Source organism: Pavona decussata, unplaced genomic scaffold (assembly GCF_977016875.1).
Source record: "Pavona decussata unplaced genomic scaffold, jaPavDecu1.1 SCAFFOLD_40, whole genome shotgun sequence".
NCBI lineage: Eukaryota > Metazoa > Cnidaria > Anthozoa > Scleractinia > Agariciidae > Pavona > Pavona decussata.
The window spans coordinates 1,520,446-1,542,108 of record NW_028145462.1 but is presented as its reverse complement, the minus strand read 5'-3'; the positions used below and the strand labels follow the sequence as shown (position 1 = coordinate 1,542,108).

The following is a 21,663-nucleotide window of genomic DNA, read 5'->3' as shown; positions in this document are numbered from 1 at the left end:
TGAAAACTCGATGCTAAACCGAATTAATTTTATAAATTGTTGTAAACAAAGTCATTTATATGCATATTGGTTATAACATTCGTAAAACGTTTTCCATACAGGCGGTCCACTCCTAACATTACATGAAAACTGATACAATTGACGGGTGGCATCTGCTCGGTTGCAAGTTATTACTTTTTCCCGCGGATTTCATTGCTGTGAATATTAGTTACATTATTTTACAAAAGATACATCTTCTGTTGTGGAGCTCAAAATCAATATTGGCACAAGAAACTCTGAGTTTAGGGAAAGAAAAGACTGCACCGGACGAAAACATACACCGTATTTATAATAGAATTTGCAAAGCAGAGAATCGCATTTACGGCAAACACCAAACGTTAAATTCGCGTTTATGTTTTCTTGAAAAGGTTAGTACACAGGTAAGAATAATGCAAAATAGTTTTTACCTTTGGTACTGACGCAAAACTACACAATTTTACTGAGAAACTGAAAACAGCGAGCGGCAAATATAGGGTAAACATTGCCCACGTGATCATTGATGCCTTTTGCCGTTTTCCGAAAACGTAATTTGATATCAGTTTTCTAAATCAGTCTCTAAACTGTATCATTTTCCAAGAAAGAGAAGTGTAACTTGTCGTACAAAACACTTAGTCCTTAGAAAAAGCATGATTAGCATGACCTCTAAACTTTGTTTTGTAGCCGCAAACACATACATTAAATTGATTTAAATTCTGTTGTTGTATATTGAAAATTTTTGGCGTTGACTGCGCACAAGAAATGGCATTCGTCAGATCATGATAACACTTCCTGTTTAAAAAAATCTAGTTGTTTTTATTTGTCCTAAACGAAAAGTAGAATGTAAAAAGAAAAAAACTGTTAGACGAGCCAGCCGGCACGATCTGTCTGGTCGTCACCCTCTTGGTGCGACGGACCGCTTTTTTTCCTGTTGCGTGACCTGCGACCAAATATACACGTTTTTAAAACGGAAATTACGCACCACTGGCCAAGCGGAAGACGTGAGCGGGGGTCATTACTCATTCCCTATAATCGGTGTTCTAGAGCATTTCAGAGCGTTAAACGGATCAACTCGACCAAACGCGGAATTAAACAGGTTGAAAATACGCTTAGAAGATTGAACGGATTTTCGTGAAAATATTGCTGAAGGAGATCAGAATTCGCTGACAGACCAGTTGCTGGGACGGAAGCAAATTTTAAATTTGATACTAGTGTTTAGTACTGTCCAGACTGATGTGATTTCACATGCTTTGAGGTAACCGAGGTCAAGGTAGGCAAATATTCGTTTACGTCTTCCATCCAAACATTTTTCCCTGTCTGTGGTCTTCTTCGACTTTTTCGAAGATAACCAAGGACATATTTATAGTGCTGAAAAAGCGTGGAAATGTTGATCTGAACATGTGTCAGACTGAAAGGTGGCGCGCATGAAAGGTGGCGCGCATACACAGAAAACTTTAACAAGCTGAAACTTTGAGAGTAAGTAAGGAGAGCTGGTTAACTCTCGTCGGTATTTTCACTTTTACTATTTTCCCTTCCTTTAGTGTGCTTTTAATACCTATGTGTCTAACAATCTAGACTCTAAAATAGTGATTTCACAACTGTTTGAAATCACTTTCAAAATTTCGCTTTGAACGAACGCTGGCTTGCTGTTGGATACACGTTTATTACGCGGCCATTCAAGACGTCTCTTACGGAAAGATGTCTAAGATTGATGTTTAAATCAATGAATATTTTAGAGGGATAAACGTATTCAGCCAGTATATTCGACTTTATAAGAATTGTCAAATGGCCAAACTAGGTATCCATGTTTTAGAGGTGTCCGTATTATAGTCTGTGGTAACAGCTTTACGGATTTTGGCCCGTCCAAGCCGCGCTCCCATATAAATTGTATGTAATAAGCTGAACATTATACATGACTCTTGTAATTTACCTGGTAGGCCTGTCACTCAATACTGAGCAATACTGAGCAATAGACTGTGATCAGAGCTTACATGAATCTGTTGAAATTCGGGCCATTCACCCAACGCACCTAAAGATAATGTGATTCCGCAATTTCGGGTGTACCATGTCTTTATTAGAACAGGTTCATCTAACTGTGAATCATGATTTAATACAGCAAAAGTAAGCCGATCCCTCAGTGCTCATAACTCGAACTACTATCTCCCCAGACGATCTCAGTCCTGACTGAATAGTGATTGTAGAGCAACGGACTCCATACAACATGGCCAACGACGCGTTTAATGATCGTCTGCGGCGCTTGTTTATATTTCTCAGTTGAAAACGTGATGCAAGGCATTGCAGTACTGGTGCTTTCGTAAACAAACTTTCTGAACTTTCCGCGTCATTATGTTAAACCTGTCTTAAGCGATTAGCTAACTCTTTACAAAAATTTCCAGCTGATGTCCTATGTACATGTAAATAGCAAAATATCAGGCGTACGTGGTTACTTATAAAGCGTGTAGTAACTTTGACGTAGTTCACGGACACTAAAGTACAAATATACTGGACCAATAGGAATATTTTACTAACAGTTATAAGTACATGTTATCAGTATTTGTCGGTCACTGAAACCATCCATTGTTTACAAATGCTAGTAGCTTACATCATTCTTTTAATAGTTTCGCAACCCTTGCAAGCATGTGTGGTTTATCGATCAACTTTCAGTCACTAATTTTCAATGGAAAAGTTAACCGAGTGCTCAAAGCGGAGCCACATGGGACGAAACTTACGGCCTGGGAAATTTCATCGAGAGCAAATGACTGTAAGAAAGACTAAAAAAAGGTCTTCAATATTATTAAAAAGTCTGTTGATAATCTTGTTGACCTTGATAATTCGTTCAACTGTTGACAGCTTTGATTGTACTTGACAAATCGTCTTGATTCTCTTGTCACACCGAAACAATGCAATGTAAACTCTAAAACTAGCGCACCAACTTTTCTCAATTTACCAAGACTTTGAGATAAACTCAGCTATTTAGAATAGCTCCCACCTTTTTCACGTTCAGCGGAATAAATTTTTACGTTAGACTGCTCAGATATGCTGTTCTAATTTATTCAAACAAATTACAAGTCATGTTCGCTTCCTTGATTTACGAGAATCACTAAACATTCTAAAAAGGTGACGTCACCCCTAGTATGGTGAATCGTGTCGTTTGATCGCTTCACGACACCTCTCCTGATCTCATTTGATAAAACATCTACTCAACCGTTATGGTTTGTTTCAGGCCAGTGTCGTATATTTTGCTTCGTAATAACGGTTACGAGGAAAGATTTCACGAGACATTGTGCCACTAAGGATTGGAAAACTTAAAAATTATCCAACTTAAAACTTCCTGTTTATCGCTTGCGTGAAATTGCCTCAGGTGTTTATAAACCGCAATAAGCATTTTCACCAGTTATGCGTCCAATTTCCGGCCACTAACGAAGATATGTATCTTTTTGCGGAATAGCCGAAATACATGCCGTCAAACTGAATCTCCGTACTGTTATAATCCCTTACAACGACATAAGGGCATAAACTCAACAATAAGGTAATTTAATCTGAGTAGTGCCAGAAAAAAACAGGTCTAGTGGTTGTTTTTAAAATCAGGTTAAAGAAGGAAAATTATTTAATGGTGCCTTTTTGTTCCTGTTTGCAGTTCACAATTGAGTAAGCAGAAGAGCAGTTAAAACACCTTCGGACATCATGAAGTCTTGCAACATCTCGACCAGCTTGATACTTTGTGTAAGTTGCCTTAAACTGGGGGAATTGTCGCGGGCAATTTGACCGTTTGTGGTAAAAATTGTGCAACAATACCTTTTACTTAGCTACAAAGTAATTCACTAGAACACCCGAGAGAGAGAAAGCCATTGAATTCTTGAAAGGAACAACTCGTTATCTGTCCTAGCGCATTTTGGAACGAAAGTGCGTGAACTTGAAGAAAGTTAGCCTAACTTTTTTCAAGTTACAGTCCATCCCGAGGCGGTTAATATTTCAGTGGCCAAATACACTCACTCACTCATGCCCATATGCCGGCTTGGCATGTAGGGCAGCAACAAAATTAAGCCACTCCTGTCTGTCCCTGGCCAGCCTCTGAATGGTTCCCCAGGTATGATGTAAGGTCTTCAGTTCTGCTTCCACAATCCGACGCCGGGTGATCTTGGGTCGTCCAAATACACTCATCGACAACTTCAGTTCTTTGGGTGGTAATTTGTAATTAAAACTAGAGCATAAATTGTAGGTTTTAGGTGATGGGAAAACTACTGAAATATTTGGCAAAGAACCTGTTTTCTAACATAAAATTGCTATTAGAACACTAAGGAAAAAACATTGAGGGATTTCACTATTTTCAGTCTTTAGCGACTTCTCTAAACTGATACACAGAACGAAATTGAATAAACTGGCCAATTTTTTTTAAGTTGCAATCCAATTCCACCCTAGCCATCCGCAGCTAGGCTTAATTAATTAATACTAGTTTGCGTGCAATAGTAGGGATATTTGTTAACAAAACTGAACCATTATTTTAGCGATTCCATGGAATCAAATGTTTTTTGGTTAGTCAAAGTGACTCAAAAAATGCGTGACACTGCCCCTTTAAAGGAAGCTAGGTCTATTACGTCGAAATAAATATTGAGCTCCGGTCCCCGAGGGACGAAGGAAGCGACTAGAGGAGGTTGTATTCGCAGGCTAATGGAGGATTAACTTGTTCATTTTATTTACTATTACCGACGTCTTCTTTCTTTTAGGTGCTGTTTTTCAGTGTATCAAGGCAGCAAAAGTTAAATTTTGGAGCCATTAACAGTCGGTTAAAAAAGTTGTGTCTTAGCAACCCAAGTAACTACATTAAAGATCCAAGTAAGTTTTCAACTAAGCAATTGCATGTTACAATTATTCGACGAGGTTGAACAAAATATCGTGATTTGTCAGTGGCGAGCAGATCAATTATTTGCCGAAGCCGAAGCTGAGGCAAATAGCTAATCTGCTCGCCACTGACAAATCACGATATTTTACGGTAACCGAGTTCAATAATTGTTTTATCATTCGATCACCGAGTCTGACAGCTCAGGGAAGCGATCTGTCATTTTCACACAAGAGTGTGGTTTCAATTACGCATGAGCAGAATATTATTTCAGCGAAACACAGTTGGACAGCATTGCGCATGAGCAGACCATTATTTGCTGGCAGGAGGCAGCTTTTTCAGGTCACGTGGTTTGCTCTCGACAATGAAAAGGAAGAAAAATGCATCGAATGATAGTATGTTTTATTGCATCTGGTTTTACTCAAGCACAGGAGAACAATTACCGGTGCCAGACACTGAAAACATGGACTGGTACTAAGAGAGAATTCGGGTGATGTCGGTAACCAAGCTAGGGCCAAGCGCGGGAAAACATTCACCGTTGAAAGTTAAAGGCGGGAAAGCATGGAGAAAATGTCAAGCGCGGGAAAAAACGCGCGTCTACCAAATCTCTAGGGCTAAAGAAAACGCATCTTTTGAAAGAGACCCTGGAGCAGATAGCCAGTTGGGTCGGGAGGGAGTCAAAACAGGTAAGTGAATTTCCTCCTCACCCAGCTATCCCCCCTGGGTCTCTGAGGTTGAAGAAAACAGTACTTACTTCAACCACTTTGATGAAGCTTTCAAAACTCTTATCTTGCTAAAGGAATGAATAAATCCATCCTGTTTTATTTCCAGATGTTGTCAAATGCAAGATAAGGTATGATGTTTCGTGCTGGAAGGAAACTCCAGCTGGACAAACAGCTGTTCAGCCTTGTTTTTTCTTGCTATACTTAGCGAAAGGTAGGCATCCTTTGTAAACTCCAAATGTACTCTTATTGCCGAATATTCATTGCTTTTGGCACTGATATCGACACGTGTACAGTCATCGTCTGAATCTACTTTTGTGATGATTTTTCTGTATTCTGCTCCACCTTGATCGATTCGGGCGGAATTTTTGAAACTGTAAGGAGCAACAGAGTAACAAGAGTAACAGAGAGTGTCTCAACTCTTTTTGCAATTGATTGTAGCCTGGCAAGTATATTTGGCAGTATATATAACAAACATGGTCTCCTACATCCCAGTGAACTCTCCCATTTCAATTCTTTCAGACAACATGTCCCGCAGCTGCGACGAACAAGGCCAGTGGGGGAAAATTAACGTAACACAATGTCGTCCACTGAAACCAAAAGAAGCCGTGGAAACAGGAAAACAGACATCTAACGTTAGCATAACTACTGAAGAGGTAAGGGAAACCTAAGTACCCAGATCTAGTTTCTCTCTTGCCTTGTTATTACGGGTGTTGAGGTCATTTTGACTACACACATGCGATAGTATTGTGATAGTTGAAATTTTTTGTCTTCACTTAAAGGCGCTGTTACACTAGTCAATTTTTCTTGCAACTTGTCTCGCAATTTTGTTGCGCCGTTGTGACACAAGTTGCACGGATCGTTGCCTAGTGTAACGTACCCTGAAATGAACATGCCTCGCAACTTTTTTGTTGCAGTTACCGTTGCACGAAGTACAACCGACTTCTTCTTCTCGCAACGCGTACGATTGCGACAACAACAAAATTGCGAGACACGTTCTTTTCAGGGCATGTTACACTAGGCAACGATTCGTGCAACTTGTGTCGCAACAAAATTGCGAGATAAGTTGCAAGAAAAATTGCCTAGTGTAACAGCACCTTCAATGTCAGATCATGCATTGTGATACAGAGCCACTGCTTGTTGCCTTTTGAAATACAGATAAGGCCCTGGAAACATGTTACTATCAAACAAACATAAAAGCAAAGTTGCACGATTTTACTTTTCATGCTCCTGGTTTCACGACAACTAACAACCACGATGAGCAGGGAACGAGGGATGCATTTTTCAATTACAGTAAAAAGACAATGAGATTTAAGCCTCACTTTTAATGTTTATCTAGCAATGCTGTCCCTTGGTAGCTGGATATTTGTGTCAACTCAAATTTTACAACCAATAAAATTTTTTCGGTAATATTCATGAGATAGGTGGTTTATTCGATAACCCCCCTTCCCCAGACAAGGTGGATCCTCTTCGAATAAACTTGTCATGACCAGTTTCCTCAACTTGCGGGGGAATATGTAAGAAAAAAAAAATACTTGCATGTGAAAAGGTTTCCCTGCTTAAGCCTCGTGTGCATGCTAGTTCCAGTTCTTTACGGAAGACACTAATACCGTCTTTTCAAATGGTTTATGGAACCAAACCAACGAAAACACTTTTTTCCTCACGCGTACACTCAACCAAACAAAAGCTAGCCAGGTTTTGCTGTTTCTAACCCAAATTGCTTCGCTTCTGTGTTCGAAAATAATGTACTGCAAGATTGACGAGTAATATATAACTAATTCTCACCAATAACAGAAAATAATACTGTGAATATTTTTCAGGATGATTCCTTGACTCACTCGGAGCGCGTACAGAGAGTTTATGTCGCCTGCAGTTGGGTTGCGTTCTTCGTCCTACTGCCTACCTTCATAGTCCTATGCATCGTCATGTAAGACGGCTTTTTTGTCTTTCTATACTCTTAAGAAACCAGCATTTCTCTAACCGGTGCCTACTTGTATCTGTTTTCTTCGCCAGGATTCTAGAGCAATAGCGAGCAATTAAAGTGTACTTTTCGAAAAATTAATTGAAGAAATGCAAACAGAGCATTTTCGCCAGATCATGAAGTTTTCTCGTTGGACAGCTAAAATTTGGCACTATCCAGTTGAAGAACTACTGTAGCTCCCCTTTTTTACGTTTTGTCTTGAAACTCGTTTGTTGTTGTCATTTTTCGTTGCTGCTCAAACCACTGATAAACTTCCATAAAAATCCTTTATATATTCGCCAACAAGTGGTCTCTTCCTGAGCCTGGGTTCCTTGTGGTAATATCAATTTTGGATATTTTTTTTCTTTTGGTAGGAAACGTAACGAGCGGTTTACACTGCACAAAAATTTAATCCTGGCATTCATTCTACGTGTCCTGACTTTATTTATTTTTTACCATGGAAAAATGGGGGAAAATGAATCCAAGAAGGTAAGCTTACCTACGAACGTTTTATGATCTATTACCTTACACTTATTTTTTCACGTAGAATAGCAACAAATATTGTTGTAACGGAATTAAACGCTGTGTGAGTTGTTGTGAGTGTTTAGCGGCAAGAAGTCGTAATACAACGCCTTTTTTACAGGACATTTTCGCCACAACCGTCGCATGGGGCTCAAATTTCGTTATTTGCACATTATAGGAAAATCAGCAAGTCAATGGCAAAAACTTTTTTATGTAACAAAATCATAATGTCAATGATTATTTTTTGCAGACCGTTTGCGATGTATTCTGGTTGTTGAACCGCTACTTTGCAGCTTCAGAGATCACGTGGATGCTTAACGAAGGAATTTTTCTACTGCGCATGCTTGCGTATCCGTTTGATAACGAATCTTGTCTCTGGTACTACGTTCTTTTCGGCTGGGGTAAGTTTACTGCGATTTTTGATTCAAAATAGGGAGCTCAGGCAGCTAGATGATAAAAAAACGAGATCCTCAAAAAACAAAAGGTTTTGATAAGCAAGGCAATGGTACGGCGATCGCCGCTTCATTTTTAAATTATTCTATACATTTCTTTTTTGCTGTCTACCGAGCAACAACTTGAAATTACCAAATTCAAAGCTTTACGGAAAATTAACGTTAACGATCAAAGATGAATTTTCCGTTTTCTTTCTTAAACTTGAACATAAAAATTGTTAATGCCTTTTTTGCACTGAGTTGTTGATACACCAAAAAGGACTGGAAAAAACCTCGTTTTTCCTCAACTATTTCTTGTTTCTACAAACCTGCCTCGTTTACTGCAACTTTATGGACACAGATAAAACGTTTTCTACTGTTCTAGAAGATTAATATTAATGCTTCTTTAATTTGCTTCTTTTTTTAATTAGGTTTCTCGGGTGTTCTGACGTTCTGCGTCTACCTTCCTTATATACAGTTTAAAATTGCAAGATTCAGTGGAAGGTTAGGAGGGATTAGCTACTACTAAACTAAAATGAATAAATGAGATATCATCGTAGTCATGTGCAGCGGAGGAGAATGGCGTAACAAAGGTTATTGCAAGTTCCAAAGTTTGAATGGAGACTGGGGATGAGTTTATAAAATTTTCATTTAATCACTAATTGGAGTCTACCACAAGAAAAATCACATAAAAATTAGTTTGTTTACCAAGTTTGAGGTTCTGTCGTTAGATCGCAACCATGTAGAAGTCCTTCAAAAATCGGAAAAATTAGAGACATTTGTATGGAATTTGGGCGACCTTTGACAGGTCACAGCCTGGTTACTACGTAGTGAAACATAACCAAACTTGGTCTACTTACTAAATGTTATATGATCTTTCTAGCGATGACTATGACTATCGAACAATGTTTAAACTAGGGCCCAGTCCCTTAGAAACGGGGCAATGGAGGAGCAAATCATTCTCGACGCCACAACTACTACAGCCTAATTTTTCTGTCACTCAAATATTTAGCCTTAAAACTCTGAGCAGATGACACTGTGTTAGTTTAGTCAAGTATCATCTACCTTCGTAATCTTTTTCTCGAATTAATATTTGAGTGTTCCTGTTTTTATTTTGCTCAGCATTCTGAACTTATGAAAACGTATCTAATGCATTTGAACAGTTCCTGACCTTAGTTGAACGACTAATAAAGTTTCCTCAATTTTTCTCTTTTTCAGTTGCTGGGTGAGCCATAGTCAGACCAAGCATATGTTGGTGCTTTACGTTCCCCTTACAATCATGTTACTGGTAAGTTAACATAGCACACACTTACTGTGAAACACAAAACAATCTTCAGACTTAAGTTAATGAATTTTGCTTTTGTTGTTTGTTTCGCAGATCAATTTTGGATTCGCAGCGTATGTTATTCAAATGCTCCTCAGGAAACTGAAGAATTCCCAGTCTACGCAAATGAATACCATCAAGTGAGTAATTTCCTCTTTTTGATATTTCATTGCGTTGTTTTGTTTTGTTTTCATTTTACTTTGTACTTTATCTGGCAACCTGACCCCAATTAGCTTTTCTTAGCGAAATCCAAAGATGAGGATGACGAATACGATAATGATGATGATGATGATAATGATGATGATGATGATTGATGATGGTGATGGTGCTGGTGGTGATGGTTAATCGACCTCAAACGTTTATAGTTTCTCAGCTGATCATGATTGAGTAAAAGAAGAGCATCACCGAAATTAGCGATAGCTTTATACTGACTGAACTTTCTTCTCCAATTATCTTACAACAGAAAAAGCGCCAAGGCTGTGGTGATTATGATCTCGCTTCTGGGAATGATCTACCTGCTGACCTTCTATCAACCTGGAAACAACCCCTCATATAATTATTTTGTCGCTGTTGTTTACCCGCTGCAGGTAACGAACCGACAACGCTGATATCCACCGTCTTTAAATTAACAATATGATCTGCACTGCTAAATTTTTGATTCTGTAAACTTTTAAGACGATTATTTTATGCAGAAGTAATTGAATGCAACAGAAATATTTATCTAAAGTGTCCGGCAGCTGTCAAGATAGATTACACTTTACAATTTTTTTTTTGTTTACTACATATTTTTCACAGCTTTGTTTTTTAACACTCTACTATCTTTGATTGATCCTCCTTATCAAAGTGCTCTTGGTTTACAAAACCTTTCAAAATTTCGTCATAACCAACATTATGTCTGTGAACAGTAAATTTTCGAGATTCTATTTTTTTTTTTCGAAAAAGCTCTTTTAAAATCCCCCTAATTTTCCTCGTACTTCTGCCTTTCTTTTCAGGGAATAATGGTCTGCATATTTTGTGTTTACCTGAGTGTGGAGTTTCGTGAATCTTTCAGAAAATTCTGGATGAAATGGAGATATGGAATACTAATAGAAACGGTGAGAAAGATTCTCGAGTGTTTTTAACACGTGTTGCGGGCCTATTATACTGACGTCAACGCTCGCTACTGTTTTCTTCCCGGAAAAGAAGCGTCACTCCTCATTGTTTCTCTCTATCCAGGCTCCAGTTGTTCAAAGGCCGGATAACTTTATCCTGTGGATAAGTCAGTATCTGACAGTTTCAATCTGTGCAAAGATTTCAGTATTCCCTCTTGTATAACCCAATATGCACACTCTAACCACAGTTAAGTTTGGGAGTGTACGAAACCTTGGACAACGTTTAACGTGAAGTATATTTTAGACCCTGAATAATGCCTTATCCAGCGGATAACGTTATCCGGCCTTCGAACAACTGGGTCCAGGTGTATAAGACAGCCTTCATCAGTGTGGGCCGCTTATTGAAATGTGGCTTTACCTGATAAGCATGGTGTATTCTATCTACGTACTCTACGTTCTCTGCAAGTAGAAACGACAGTTGAATACGTATAACACAGCAACTTGATTTGTTTAAGGACGGTGCCTACTAATACCGAAGTATTTTTGTGTGGTTTATGACTTTGCAGGAAAAGCAGACCTTAGCAAGGGCTAATAAAATCCAAAAAGAAAATTGGGGTAACCATGCATTTTTCAGAGATAATTAAGCAACAATTATTCTAAAAAGCAGTAAAGTACAAAGCAGTGTACGGCGTTTTTGCCAAATTGAAGCTTTATTATCTCTGTAAACGCATGGTTACCATCAATTTTCTTTTTGGATACCGAAAGCACTTGCTAAGTTCTAATTTCTCCACATAGTTTTAAACCACGCAAAAATATCCCTGTATTAGTAGGCACCACCAATAGGAAACCCGAGTATCTGGAGATGCGCAAAACGTATGCGCAGTAACAAAAGTAGACACCTTCCTTAACTTATCGTAATAAATACAAAATGCGTATCTAACCTATTCTTTCTTAAACACTAGAATTCTTACTCCACGACGCGAGAAATCGAGCCGGGATCTTCGGGCGAACATGGCACCTCCGCAAGCGTCCTCCACGAATCCTCAGACGAAATACCACCGAGAGCCCGTTCCATCGCGTCCCTTCAGGATACTTCAAGGTATTAAACGTCCTGGGATCAGTTGCTCGAAGCATGGTTAGCGCTAACCATTGGTTAAGAGGTATTAAAACCTATAGGTTGTCATGGTTTTTAACCCGGGTTAGCGCTAACCATGCTTCGAGCAACTGGGCCCTGGCCTCGTGAATTACATAAATTTTAACACGTCGTTTACTGTCATTGTCAAAACATCAGCATAGTCAATTTTTAATTTAAGCGTAGGAATCAAGCAGTCGGTCAGGCTGTATGAGACTCGCCTATGGCTTTACTATTTGTTGTTTCCGTTCCTTCGTTCTATAATTTTTCTCTCCGTGCACCCAGGCGTATAAATGGGTGATAGCGAACAGATACGAAAACCTGGCAAAATGCTACGATGCAGTCCTGCTCGTTAAGAACGTGTCTACGTAAAACAGTAAGCAACTGAGGTGTTTTGCCGTTTTGTATCAATCTTCTCTAAAAAGCTACTAGTTAGCTCTCAACTTCATTTAGAATCACTTGTTCTTTAAAATAAAAAGTAATTATTAATTCATTTATTTTCAGGCCACCAAGTGCTCATCCTCCTGAACAACTGAAAAAACAAAACACCCAGAGGTCACTTCTTTCCCGCTCGAGTGATCTGACAAAATATCGCCTAAAGAAAGTTGAACCTGAACCTTTGAAACCTGTACGAGTACAGTCAGCGGGTCCAGAGGCCTGGTGCCCACCAACGCTCCAAGCTGCTACGGCCTGGCAAGAGATTGCGCTGTCTGAGGTAAGTTATGGTCGGGACACTGATTAGGGGACGTGTAGCAGGGACATTTTGCGTAGACATGTGGTAGGGACATGTAGCAGGGACTCATGTAACAAGGACGCTTAGTAGGGACCCGTAGTAGGGACATGTAACAAGGACACGTAGCAGGGACATGTAACAAGGACGTGTAGTAGGGACGTGAAGTGGGGACATTTTGCAGCGACATGTAGTAGGGACGTGAAGCAGGGACATTTTGCAGCGACATGTAGTAGGGACATGAAGCAGGGACATGGTAGTAGGGACACATAGCAGGGACATGCAACAAGGACATGTAGTAGGGACGTGAAGTGGGGACATTTTGCAGCGACATGTAGGAGGGACGTGAAGCAGGGACATTTTGCAGCGACATGTAGTAGGGACATGAAGCAGGGACATGGTAGTAGGGACACATAGCAGGGACATGCCACAAGGACATGTAGTAGGGACATGAAGCAAGAACATCTTGCACAGACACGTAGTAGGGCGTGCACTGCATAGAAGGCACATTGCAGGGATAGATGAATAACACGTTTTTATTGGTTCATTTCTATTTTGTAGCGAGTATACAAAAGTAGTGCACACGATGTGACATTGAAAATTTGGCTCGCTTTGTCCACGATCCATGGCGCACAAATCCCAACCGACTAGACATGCAACATGCATGTAGGGGAAACAAAATTTTGTCCCTTCAACATTAATTTTTCAAGAAAACAGGGATGTTAATTTCAACACATTTTTGACCTAAATTCGTGAAATTCTTAGGGAGTAGTCCCTTTAACGTATATGTAATTAAAATTATAATATAAAACAGGAGCAACACTAGGTTAAAAAACATGCACAGTCAAATGAAACTAATTTACTTCTTTTTTCTTCTTTTTTTCTCGTAGAATCGCGATGATCCATCAAGCTCCGATCAAGGTTTAGAAAATGAAGGTTTTTCTGCAAAAAGCGAGAGTGAACTTTCTCAGCTCGATAATCAGACTTCTCCTGCAATTAACAACACGGAGGAGCACACGAAGGAGAGTTTAACACCGAACTCTAAAGATACATTCTCCTTCTCGAGTCAGCTGTTTGAGCCTGACACACGGCCCTCAACTGCTGAGATTTCTGGAGAATCCGCGGGCGCAAGTGAGTTACCTGAAAATGAAACCTCCGGTGGTGAAACGCTGACAGAAACTGCAGGCTCAAGCATATCCCAAGATGCCAAGCCGTCGACAAGTACTGAAGATTCAAGTATTACGCCACAAGAAAAGCAGTTTTGGGACAGAGCACGTGAACTAGCGACACAGAGAAGGAGATCACGGAATGAGCACAACAGAGTGTTATCAACAGATGAAGGTAAGATAGGAAATATGCTCATGTGATCTATGTTCGTAATCAGTCAATATATTAATGATTAATTACTCTTTTAAACCAATCAGCAGCGTATCATATATGAAAAATAACTTCAATTTGGTGCGAATATGCACAAAAATTCTGACCCACTACCAACATTTCTGACATTACCAACATTACTGACCCAAAGTACCAACATTTCCGAGAAACGAAGAGTTTTCCGATGAATACGATGTGAATTTTAATTCTTTTTTAGCTAGAAATTTAGTTAGGTGTTTACTATTAGTAGAGGGGACTTCTCCCCTTAGCTACATTTCTTGACACGTTAATAAAGTTATTATTATTAGTAGTAGTAGTAGTAGTATTAGTATTAGTATTAGTATTATTATCCTTTAAATATTTTCGCTAACAACGAACCACTGGAGTTTTTTGTTTAGTCTTAGTTTTACTTCTCGTTGTTTGAGAACATGGCGTGAGTATTTATTTATTTATTTATTTACTTATTTTTCACCAACCACATAGCGTACTGAAAAGCTCTTTGATCTAGTACCTTTACCATAACTTACTAGACAAAAACGTAAGTCATTTATTAATTATAATTAAAACAAATCTCCACACAGATTCCCTACATTTTCATCAGAAGTACGCAGACATGCAGAAAAACGCTGATGAGTACAGACAAGCATGGATCGCCAAAATCCTCAAAGGAGATAGATCACATGGTATGTTTTAAGCCGATTGCGTTCACGTGCGGCTTTCCTTCCTACAGTCTAATGATGATAAGTCATAATGGGTAATTCCATCTGTTCAGTCTTTTGGGTTAAACACCAAACACCACTTAAACAAAAATTACTTAGCAGTACTTTCTAGTGATTTTGCTTATTATGCCGTACAAGGTGGTTCTAACTTTGGAGCCTGTGGTTGAAATTCTAACGTGTGACCATTCAAATGAAAGCTACTGAGCAGTACTTTCCTGTTGGGCTGTTTATTGTGCTGTACAAGGTGGTTCTATGTTTTGTTTTGAGTCTGTGGATGAAATCCTAAAGTGTGACCATTCAAATGAAAGCTACTGAGCAGCACTTTCCTGTGGAGCTGTTAATTGTGCTGTACAAGGTGGTTCTAACTTTCGAGTCTGTGGATGAAATCCTTAAGTGTGACCATTCAAATGAAAGCTACTGAGCAGTACTTTCCTGTGGTGCTGTTTATTATGCTGTACAAGGTGGTTTTAACTTTTGAGTCTGTGGATGAAATCCTTAAGTGTGACCATTCAAATGAAAGCTACTCAGCAGTACTTTGCTGTAATACAGTCGACTCCCGATAACTCGAACCTTCAAGGGAAATTGAAAAAGGTTCGACTTACCGGGAGTTCGAGTTATCGAGGGTAAAATTATTTTTACAATAACTGTCCAAATTCCCGCGCGCTGATTGGCTCGTAGCTATTGTCTATAAGAGTACAGACAATAAAAATGACGTCAGATGTAACGTGCGCGCTTTCTCAACGAAAAAAAAAAGCCAATTCCGCTCGTACTTTTTCCATGTTATTGTAAAAAGCAAATCGACGGCAGTTTTCTATGGTCCATACTCTTATAGACCATAAAATGGCGCCATAAAATGTCCAAAACTTGGCAATGAAACCACTCGCCTGCGGCCCGTGGTTCCACTTGAGTTTTGAACATTTTTGACGTCATTTTATGGTCTATAAGAGTATAGACCATAGAAAACTGCCGTCGATTTGTTAAATTGAAAATGACCTGAAAGGAAAGGAAAATTGGTTCGAGTTAGCGCGAGGTTCGAGTTAGTGAGGGTTCGAGTTATCGGGAGTCGACTGTATTGTCTATTTAATTCTATTTATCAAGATAAAATCCTAAAGTGTGACCATTCAAATTAAAGCTACTTACAGAGCACTCCTTTGAATGTTGAGGTTTTGTTCCTTTTTCCCAAGTTATTAAAATTATGTTATTCTGAATCTTGTCTTTGCATTCGGAGGGAAACAGTTAATGAACTTTACGTGCTTTATTTATTTGTAATATTACATATTTTTTCTCTTTGCTTTTACAGAGAATGAGAGTGACGCGTAAATGATGCTTACCAAGAGTTTTTCCAGCATAAAACCGACAAGACGCCTCCACAAATGCAAGGTTACATCAACAACACAAATCATACGTCAGTTTAGATGACTAGGAGTAAAAATCGTGCCTGAACAGACATTTTCACTTTATTCAGAGACTATAAACAAATAATAATAAAACAATCGTAAAGAGCAGAGAAGACAAAAGCCCTCGCTGCTTGCCAGTCTAGTATGGCGAGGTGGAAGAAAGTTTGTTTGAAGATCAAATCGCACGGAAATTAAACTAGACGAAAAAGTTTGCGATTTCTGCTCTACTAGAATAGAACAAAGAGCCAAGCAAGCAGGATTGAGGAATAAAGTTCATTTTGGGAACATCAATGCCAATCAGTGGCTAAACGCAGACTGCCGAGATCTGATGAATTTCCTGATCACCTTCTATTGAGCTCTTCAACATTAAACTGCCTCGGAATCAAGTCGAGGGTGCTTGTGTCCTTGGAGTGAAAATTACGTCAACAAACAACTTCATCTCTTCTTAGACGCTCTTTAATTTTTTTTCTGCTTTCATAAAGTCTCTATAAGCGACAGCCAACAGATATACTGGCAAATTCAAGTTTTTATCGCCAAAAAAAGTAGCGTTGTTTGCTGCAAAAACTCTTCGACGGTCAGAAAGAACAAATTAACACGGCATTTGTTAGCATAAACTGGTTCGCGTACCTCCATGTTAGTCATGACCATGAGATTTAGAAAAAGTTAAGGTTATTAGACCTGAAACAAACAAACAACTGTTTTCATATGGAGTGAAAAATATGGAAACAATTTCATCTCTTTACTGTAAATAATTACATGTAAACGACGAACGTATGCAAGGAACTGTAAATATGTTTAATTCACAGATTAAAAGTAAAAATATATATATATTTAACTACAAGGGTCTATAACAGTACACCTTGTCTCTCGACATACATAACGAATATATTTATATTGAAATAAATCAACAAAGAAAAGTAAAGAAACTTTCCAAGCATTGGTTATTCGTTACTCTGTTTACTCAACACCTAAGTAGTACCAAGATCTCAGACCGCCTACAATTGGGCAATGAAAAGAGAAGAGACTGGGTATGACAGTTTTTCAGTACATTCATATGGCCCAGGTGCAAATATGAATACTGGTTTAACCGGTTTTCTCGTCCACTCATGTTCACCTGGCCTAGCGGAATTTTACAAAGTGGTTGTTAATTCGTACTGCTCGTATTATTTTTTAACGGTTGCCGTTCTGAATGTAGCCATCATAAATCTCAACAAGAGAGTGGATCCAGATGTTTTAACTCGAGGAAACGCAGAAATGAGCCTCATGTACGTTCACTCAAATTTGATGGTGGGAAAACGTGGATGAAACAAGTGATGTTCTTTAATAATAATTAATAATAATTAATATTTGTATGACGCAAATTAGCATGTGCACATGATCAAACGCTTTCGAAAAAAACTGAAATTCACATCTACAAAATCACTTGGCAAACCGTTATTTATTTTTTATTTATTTATTTATCTATTTATTTATTCATTTTCAAGCATATGCCTTTACGATGCCTTTCCGTTTTTATGGCTACGCGATGATGGAAGGCCTGAACACAGAACTGAAAATTTCCTTACGAACGTAAACGTGTGAACTGGGCCTTATTAAAGCGCTTTCAAATCGTGTGTTGAAACTAAACGGTGATTTTTGCTGTGTTCTCATCGAGACTTGTCTGCAATTTTCAGTCCAAAAAAAGAGCAAGGCTGATTTCACACTTCCCTGGCCGTGAAATCAGCCTTGTTCTTTTCTTAGATTATTTGCTTTACAATTTTTTTTGCTGATTAGATCCTTCACTACAGGATCCGGTACTTTTATTTTGTCGCGGTGGTCCTAGCAAACACAGTTTATCACTGGTTTTTACTGCATTTTCAGTCCGCCGAGAGGGATGTTGTCCTTTAAAGGAAGACAGTTCCATCTTTTATTGCATACCGATGTATCTTTTCAAGAGAAAAAGAGGAAGCGATCAGTGAGGGGCCACGCCTGTATCATTTGAGGATTTTCTTAACAGACGACATAATGAAAGCGATGAAAGAGCCAGTGTCCCTTTTATGGATACGTCCTTCAGAGAGGTGTTGTTAACCAACTGAGTACCACGCGAGGACACATTCCAGCAAGATGTTGTATTTGAATGAATAATATTTTTACCGTTACAATAAACGAATCTTGTACAAGGAAGTTGAAGTATTACGCTTGTCATGAAAATAAGGCGGGCTAAAACCCATGCCCTTCCTTCGCAAACCAGTTGGATTCTCTAACCTTTAACAGCGGTTTAGGACGGTGCCAGTAGTCTAGGGGGATGATTAAGGCCGGAATGTTAGAGGGGGAATCTCATTAACATGAGGGAGAATAAATTAACGACGATGACGTCATCGCCTATTGTCTTGATCTCATGAATAAAATGAGGCGGATTCTCATTAACGTGGCGTTAATTATAGGAAGATGTCATGTTTTATTTTAGTCTTACCAACAGGTTATGAACTGGTTTGACAGGTTTATCAATGATGTCATGCTCTGTTTTTATCTTATGGCAGTCATGGTCGGAATGACCGGTTTGACAGGGTCTTTAATTAATTAATTATCATATAGAACATACATACATCCGATACTTTATTATACAGCCCCCCTTTAGGAGCTCTACTGCCATACATGAAAATTAAAATAATAATAATATTAATAATAATAATAATAATAATAATGAAAACTATTTACATTTGGATGAAAATAGAGAGAGAAAGGAAAAAATACGGTAATATAAAACCTATAAATTAAAAATATTCTTAAAAAGTCGCTTTTTAAAAACGTTAAGTTTTCCCGTGTCTCTGATATGCTTCGATAATCTATTGAAGATTTTTACTCCACGGAAGGCGAAAGCCTTTTGGCTAGTCGCAAGCTCCAGGATCTAAAATTTCTTAGCTAAAGAATTTGCATTCGGAAGTCCTATCAGAAATTAAGTTGGGGAGATTAATACAAAACACTGTTCATGTAAGGTGTATTGATTGGTTTTGGATAACGGCACTGAAGGTGAAATATTGTCTTGTCATAGTTCTATTCGAGGTGCTTAGTAAATTGAGGCGAGAAACACACACGAAAAATATTTTTTTTCATTATTTCCGATTTTTCGGGAAAATATAGAAAACATCGAATAGAACCACATTATTTCACCTTAAGTGCTGTTATCCACTGAACCAATCAATACACCTTACATGAACAGTGTTTTGTATTAATCATCCCAAATTGAGTTCTGAAAAGACTTCCGAATGCAAATTCTTTAGCTTAAAAATTGTAGATCCTGGAGCTTGCGACTGGCCAAAAGGCTTTTGCCTTCCGTGGAGCAAAAATGCACAATAATTTATGGAAGCATATCAGAGACACGAGACACGTTTTTCAAAAAGCGACTATTTTAGGATTTTTTTAATTCATAGGGTTTTATTACCGTATTTTATCTTTCTCTCTATATTTTCATCCAAATGTAAATAGTTTTCATTGTTTTTGTTATTTTTATTTCATGTATGGCCGAAGCGCCCCAAAGGAAAGCTATACAAATAAGTATGTATGTATGTATGTATGTATGTATGTATGTATGTATGTATGTATGTATGTATGTATGTATGTATGTATGTATGTATGTATGTACTATATGATATCAGGTATCCAAAAATTAATTAAAAAATCTGTCAAACCGGTGATTCCGAACATGACTGCATAAGATAAAAACAGAGCATGACATCATTGATAAACCTGTCAAACCAGTTTATAACCTGTTGGTAAGACTAAAATAAAACATGACATCCTATAATAAATGTCACGTTAATGAGAATCCACCTCATTTTAATTCATGAGATCAAGACAATAGGCGATGACGTCATCGTCGTTAATTTCTTTCCCCCTCATGTTAATGAGATTCTCCCTCAAAATTCCGGCCTAAATCATCCTTCCCAGCCTACTATTGCTTTTTGCCGGCGGCAAATATTTTGTCAAAGAATCCAAGAATGTTTCTCAGAAATCATGGAAGGTGTTAAACAAATACGTTCAATTAAAATTGACTGGTAACTTTTATATTAACAGTAGATATTCATTTAGTCTCCATAGGATGTCGAAATTTAAATTAAGAGATGTTGGCGTTTTTGTAGCAACTTGCTTTGCTTGTTTTTTCTTTACTGATTTTTCTAATTTTAGGCCAAGAGCGCAGCACAATATCAGTTTATCTGGAGCTATACCAAACCTATAGATGCGTCAAAACGTTACAGAGCTGTACATGCTCTTTATGAAAGGAGCTACCAAGAGACCAAAGATATGCACAAGACAGATAACAAGCAGTCAACTGAATTTAACTCATGTTGAAGAACAAGGACAATTCATCAGTTGGATGCAATACTTTGTTACGGGTCAGGAGACTTTAAAATGTTGGTCACTAATGGACTTATAATAATGCGTTGGCGTTATTTTATTTTACTCAGTTTTTGATTAAACAAAAAGAAGCTAAACGGAACTAGCGGTGGAAATAAAAAGACTGCGGTGGTTTCTAAGACAGCTAGCTTCAAGGAGTTTTACTTTTCTTTTGTCTCAGGAGTCGGCGAGAAGCTGGCGCGCGAGTTGGAAAAAATCTCGCGCGAAAACAGATTCATCACGTTATAATTCGTATCAGCCAGTTTTTGTGGTATTTTTTTTTTATGTAGCGGCCAATTTTAAGAAGAGATCAGTTTTGCATTTGAACTGTTGATAAAACAGATGATTAACTTTTCTTCTGATAATGGCAATCATTTCTCTAAACGTTTTATGAAACCGTACTGTTTAATTTAAGGACCTAACGGTGCATGTGCTCACAACAAACGGTGTCGTTGAGTCTGGATTTAAGGATCTTTGATTACATATTGACGATAATGAGATGCATAGTACCCTGTGCCACCACGTAACGCTATGGACAGCTAAAAAGTAAAATTAATGAAAGGGAATTTCCACTCAATAGACTGAGTTGCTGTTATGATCAGGACTCTTGAAAGGGAGTTACAGAAGAATTGATTAAATATGCATGCATACTAATGTCTTCTCCACCGCCCTTACGGAATGACAAGCATGATAGCTCAAATTGATCGTTTGTCTCACGATTGTTTCACATGGCTGTAGTTTGAATAAACAGACGTCAACGCAGTGGCGGCACCGCGAAACGACGTCTGTTTACTCAGGCTAACCTAGTTGTTGAAGTCTGATCGCGACGCTTTATGTAGCAGTCCGAACAACGAGAATCGAAATCCTCCAATCACTAACATCCAAAGCAAGGATGTCAAACATGGTGTTACTACTTATATCGATACTGACAACCTGTCGACACAACCACCTAATCAGTGAAGACCAGCAGTTTAGCGGTCGAAACGTTGCGGTTAACACTTACAGTTATGTGAGTGATAACTGTTGTAAAAA

General features: G+C 38.4%; 1 protein-coding gene across 2 annotated transcripts in view; it reads left to right on the top strand.

Annotated features, from left to right (window-relative positions):
• Window positions 1-1,044: 1,044 nt before the first annotated feature.
• Window positions 1,045-21,663, top strand: part of LOC146483109 (vasoactive intestinal polypeptide receptor-like) — a 116,215-nt gene continuing 95,596 nt past the window's right edge. Inside the window, exons 1-18 of one of the 2 annotated variants that reach the window (XM_085106385.1) lie at window positions 1,045-1,285; window positions 3,653-3,738; window positions 4,740-4,848; window positions 5,684-5,788; window positions 6,097-6,230; window positions 7,395-7,501; window positions 7,909-8,023; window positions 8,307-8,457; window positions 8,919-8,991; window positions 9,706-9,775; window positions 9,866-9,951; window positions 10,275-10,398; window positions 10,804-10,905; window positions 11,865-12,001; window positions 12,539-12,749; window positions 13,655-14,105; window positions 14,723-14,824; window positions 16,161-16,710. In XM_085106385.1, coding sequence (XP_084962511.1) covers window positions 3,700-3,738; window positions 4,740-4,848; window positions 5,684-5,788; window positions 6,097-6,230; window positions 7,395-7,501; window positions 7,909-8,023; window positions 8,307-8,457; window positions 8,919-8,991; window positions 9,706-9,775; window positions 9,866-9,951; window positions 10,275-10,398; window positions 10,804-10,905; window positions 11,865-12,001; window positions 12,539-12,749; window positions 13,655-14,105; window positions 14,723-14,824; window positions 16,161-16,180 — 2,136 coding nt within the window. In that variant the 5' untranslated portion in view covers window positions 1,045-1,285; window positions 3,653-3,699 and the 3' untranslated portion in view covers window positions 16,181-16,710. Of the gene's footprint in view, window positions 1,286-3,652; window positions 3,739-4,739; window positions 4,849-5,683; window positions 5,789-6,096; window positions 6,231-7,394; window positions 7,502-7,908; window positions 8,024-8,306; window positions 8,458-8,918; window positions 8,992-9,705; window positions 9,776-9,865; window positions 9,952-10,274; window positions 10,399-10,803; window positions 10,906-11,864; window positions 12,002-12,538; window positions 12,750-13,654; window positions 14,106-14,722; window positions 14,825-16,160; window positions 16,711-21,663 lie in introns of those variants that run through there. The other variant, XM_085106386.1, reaches the window with a different exon arrangement.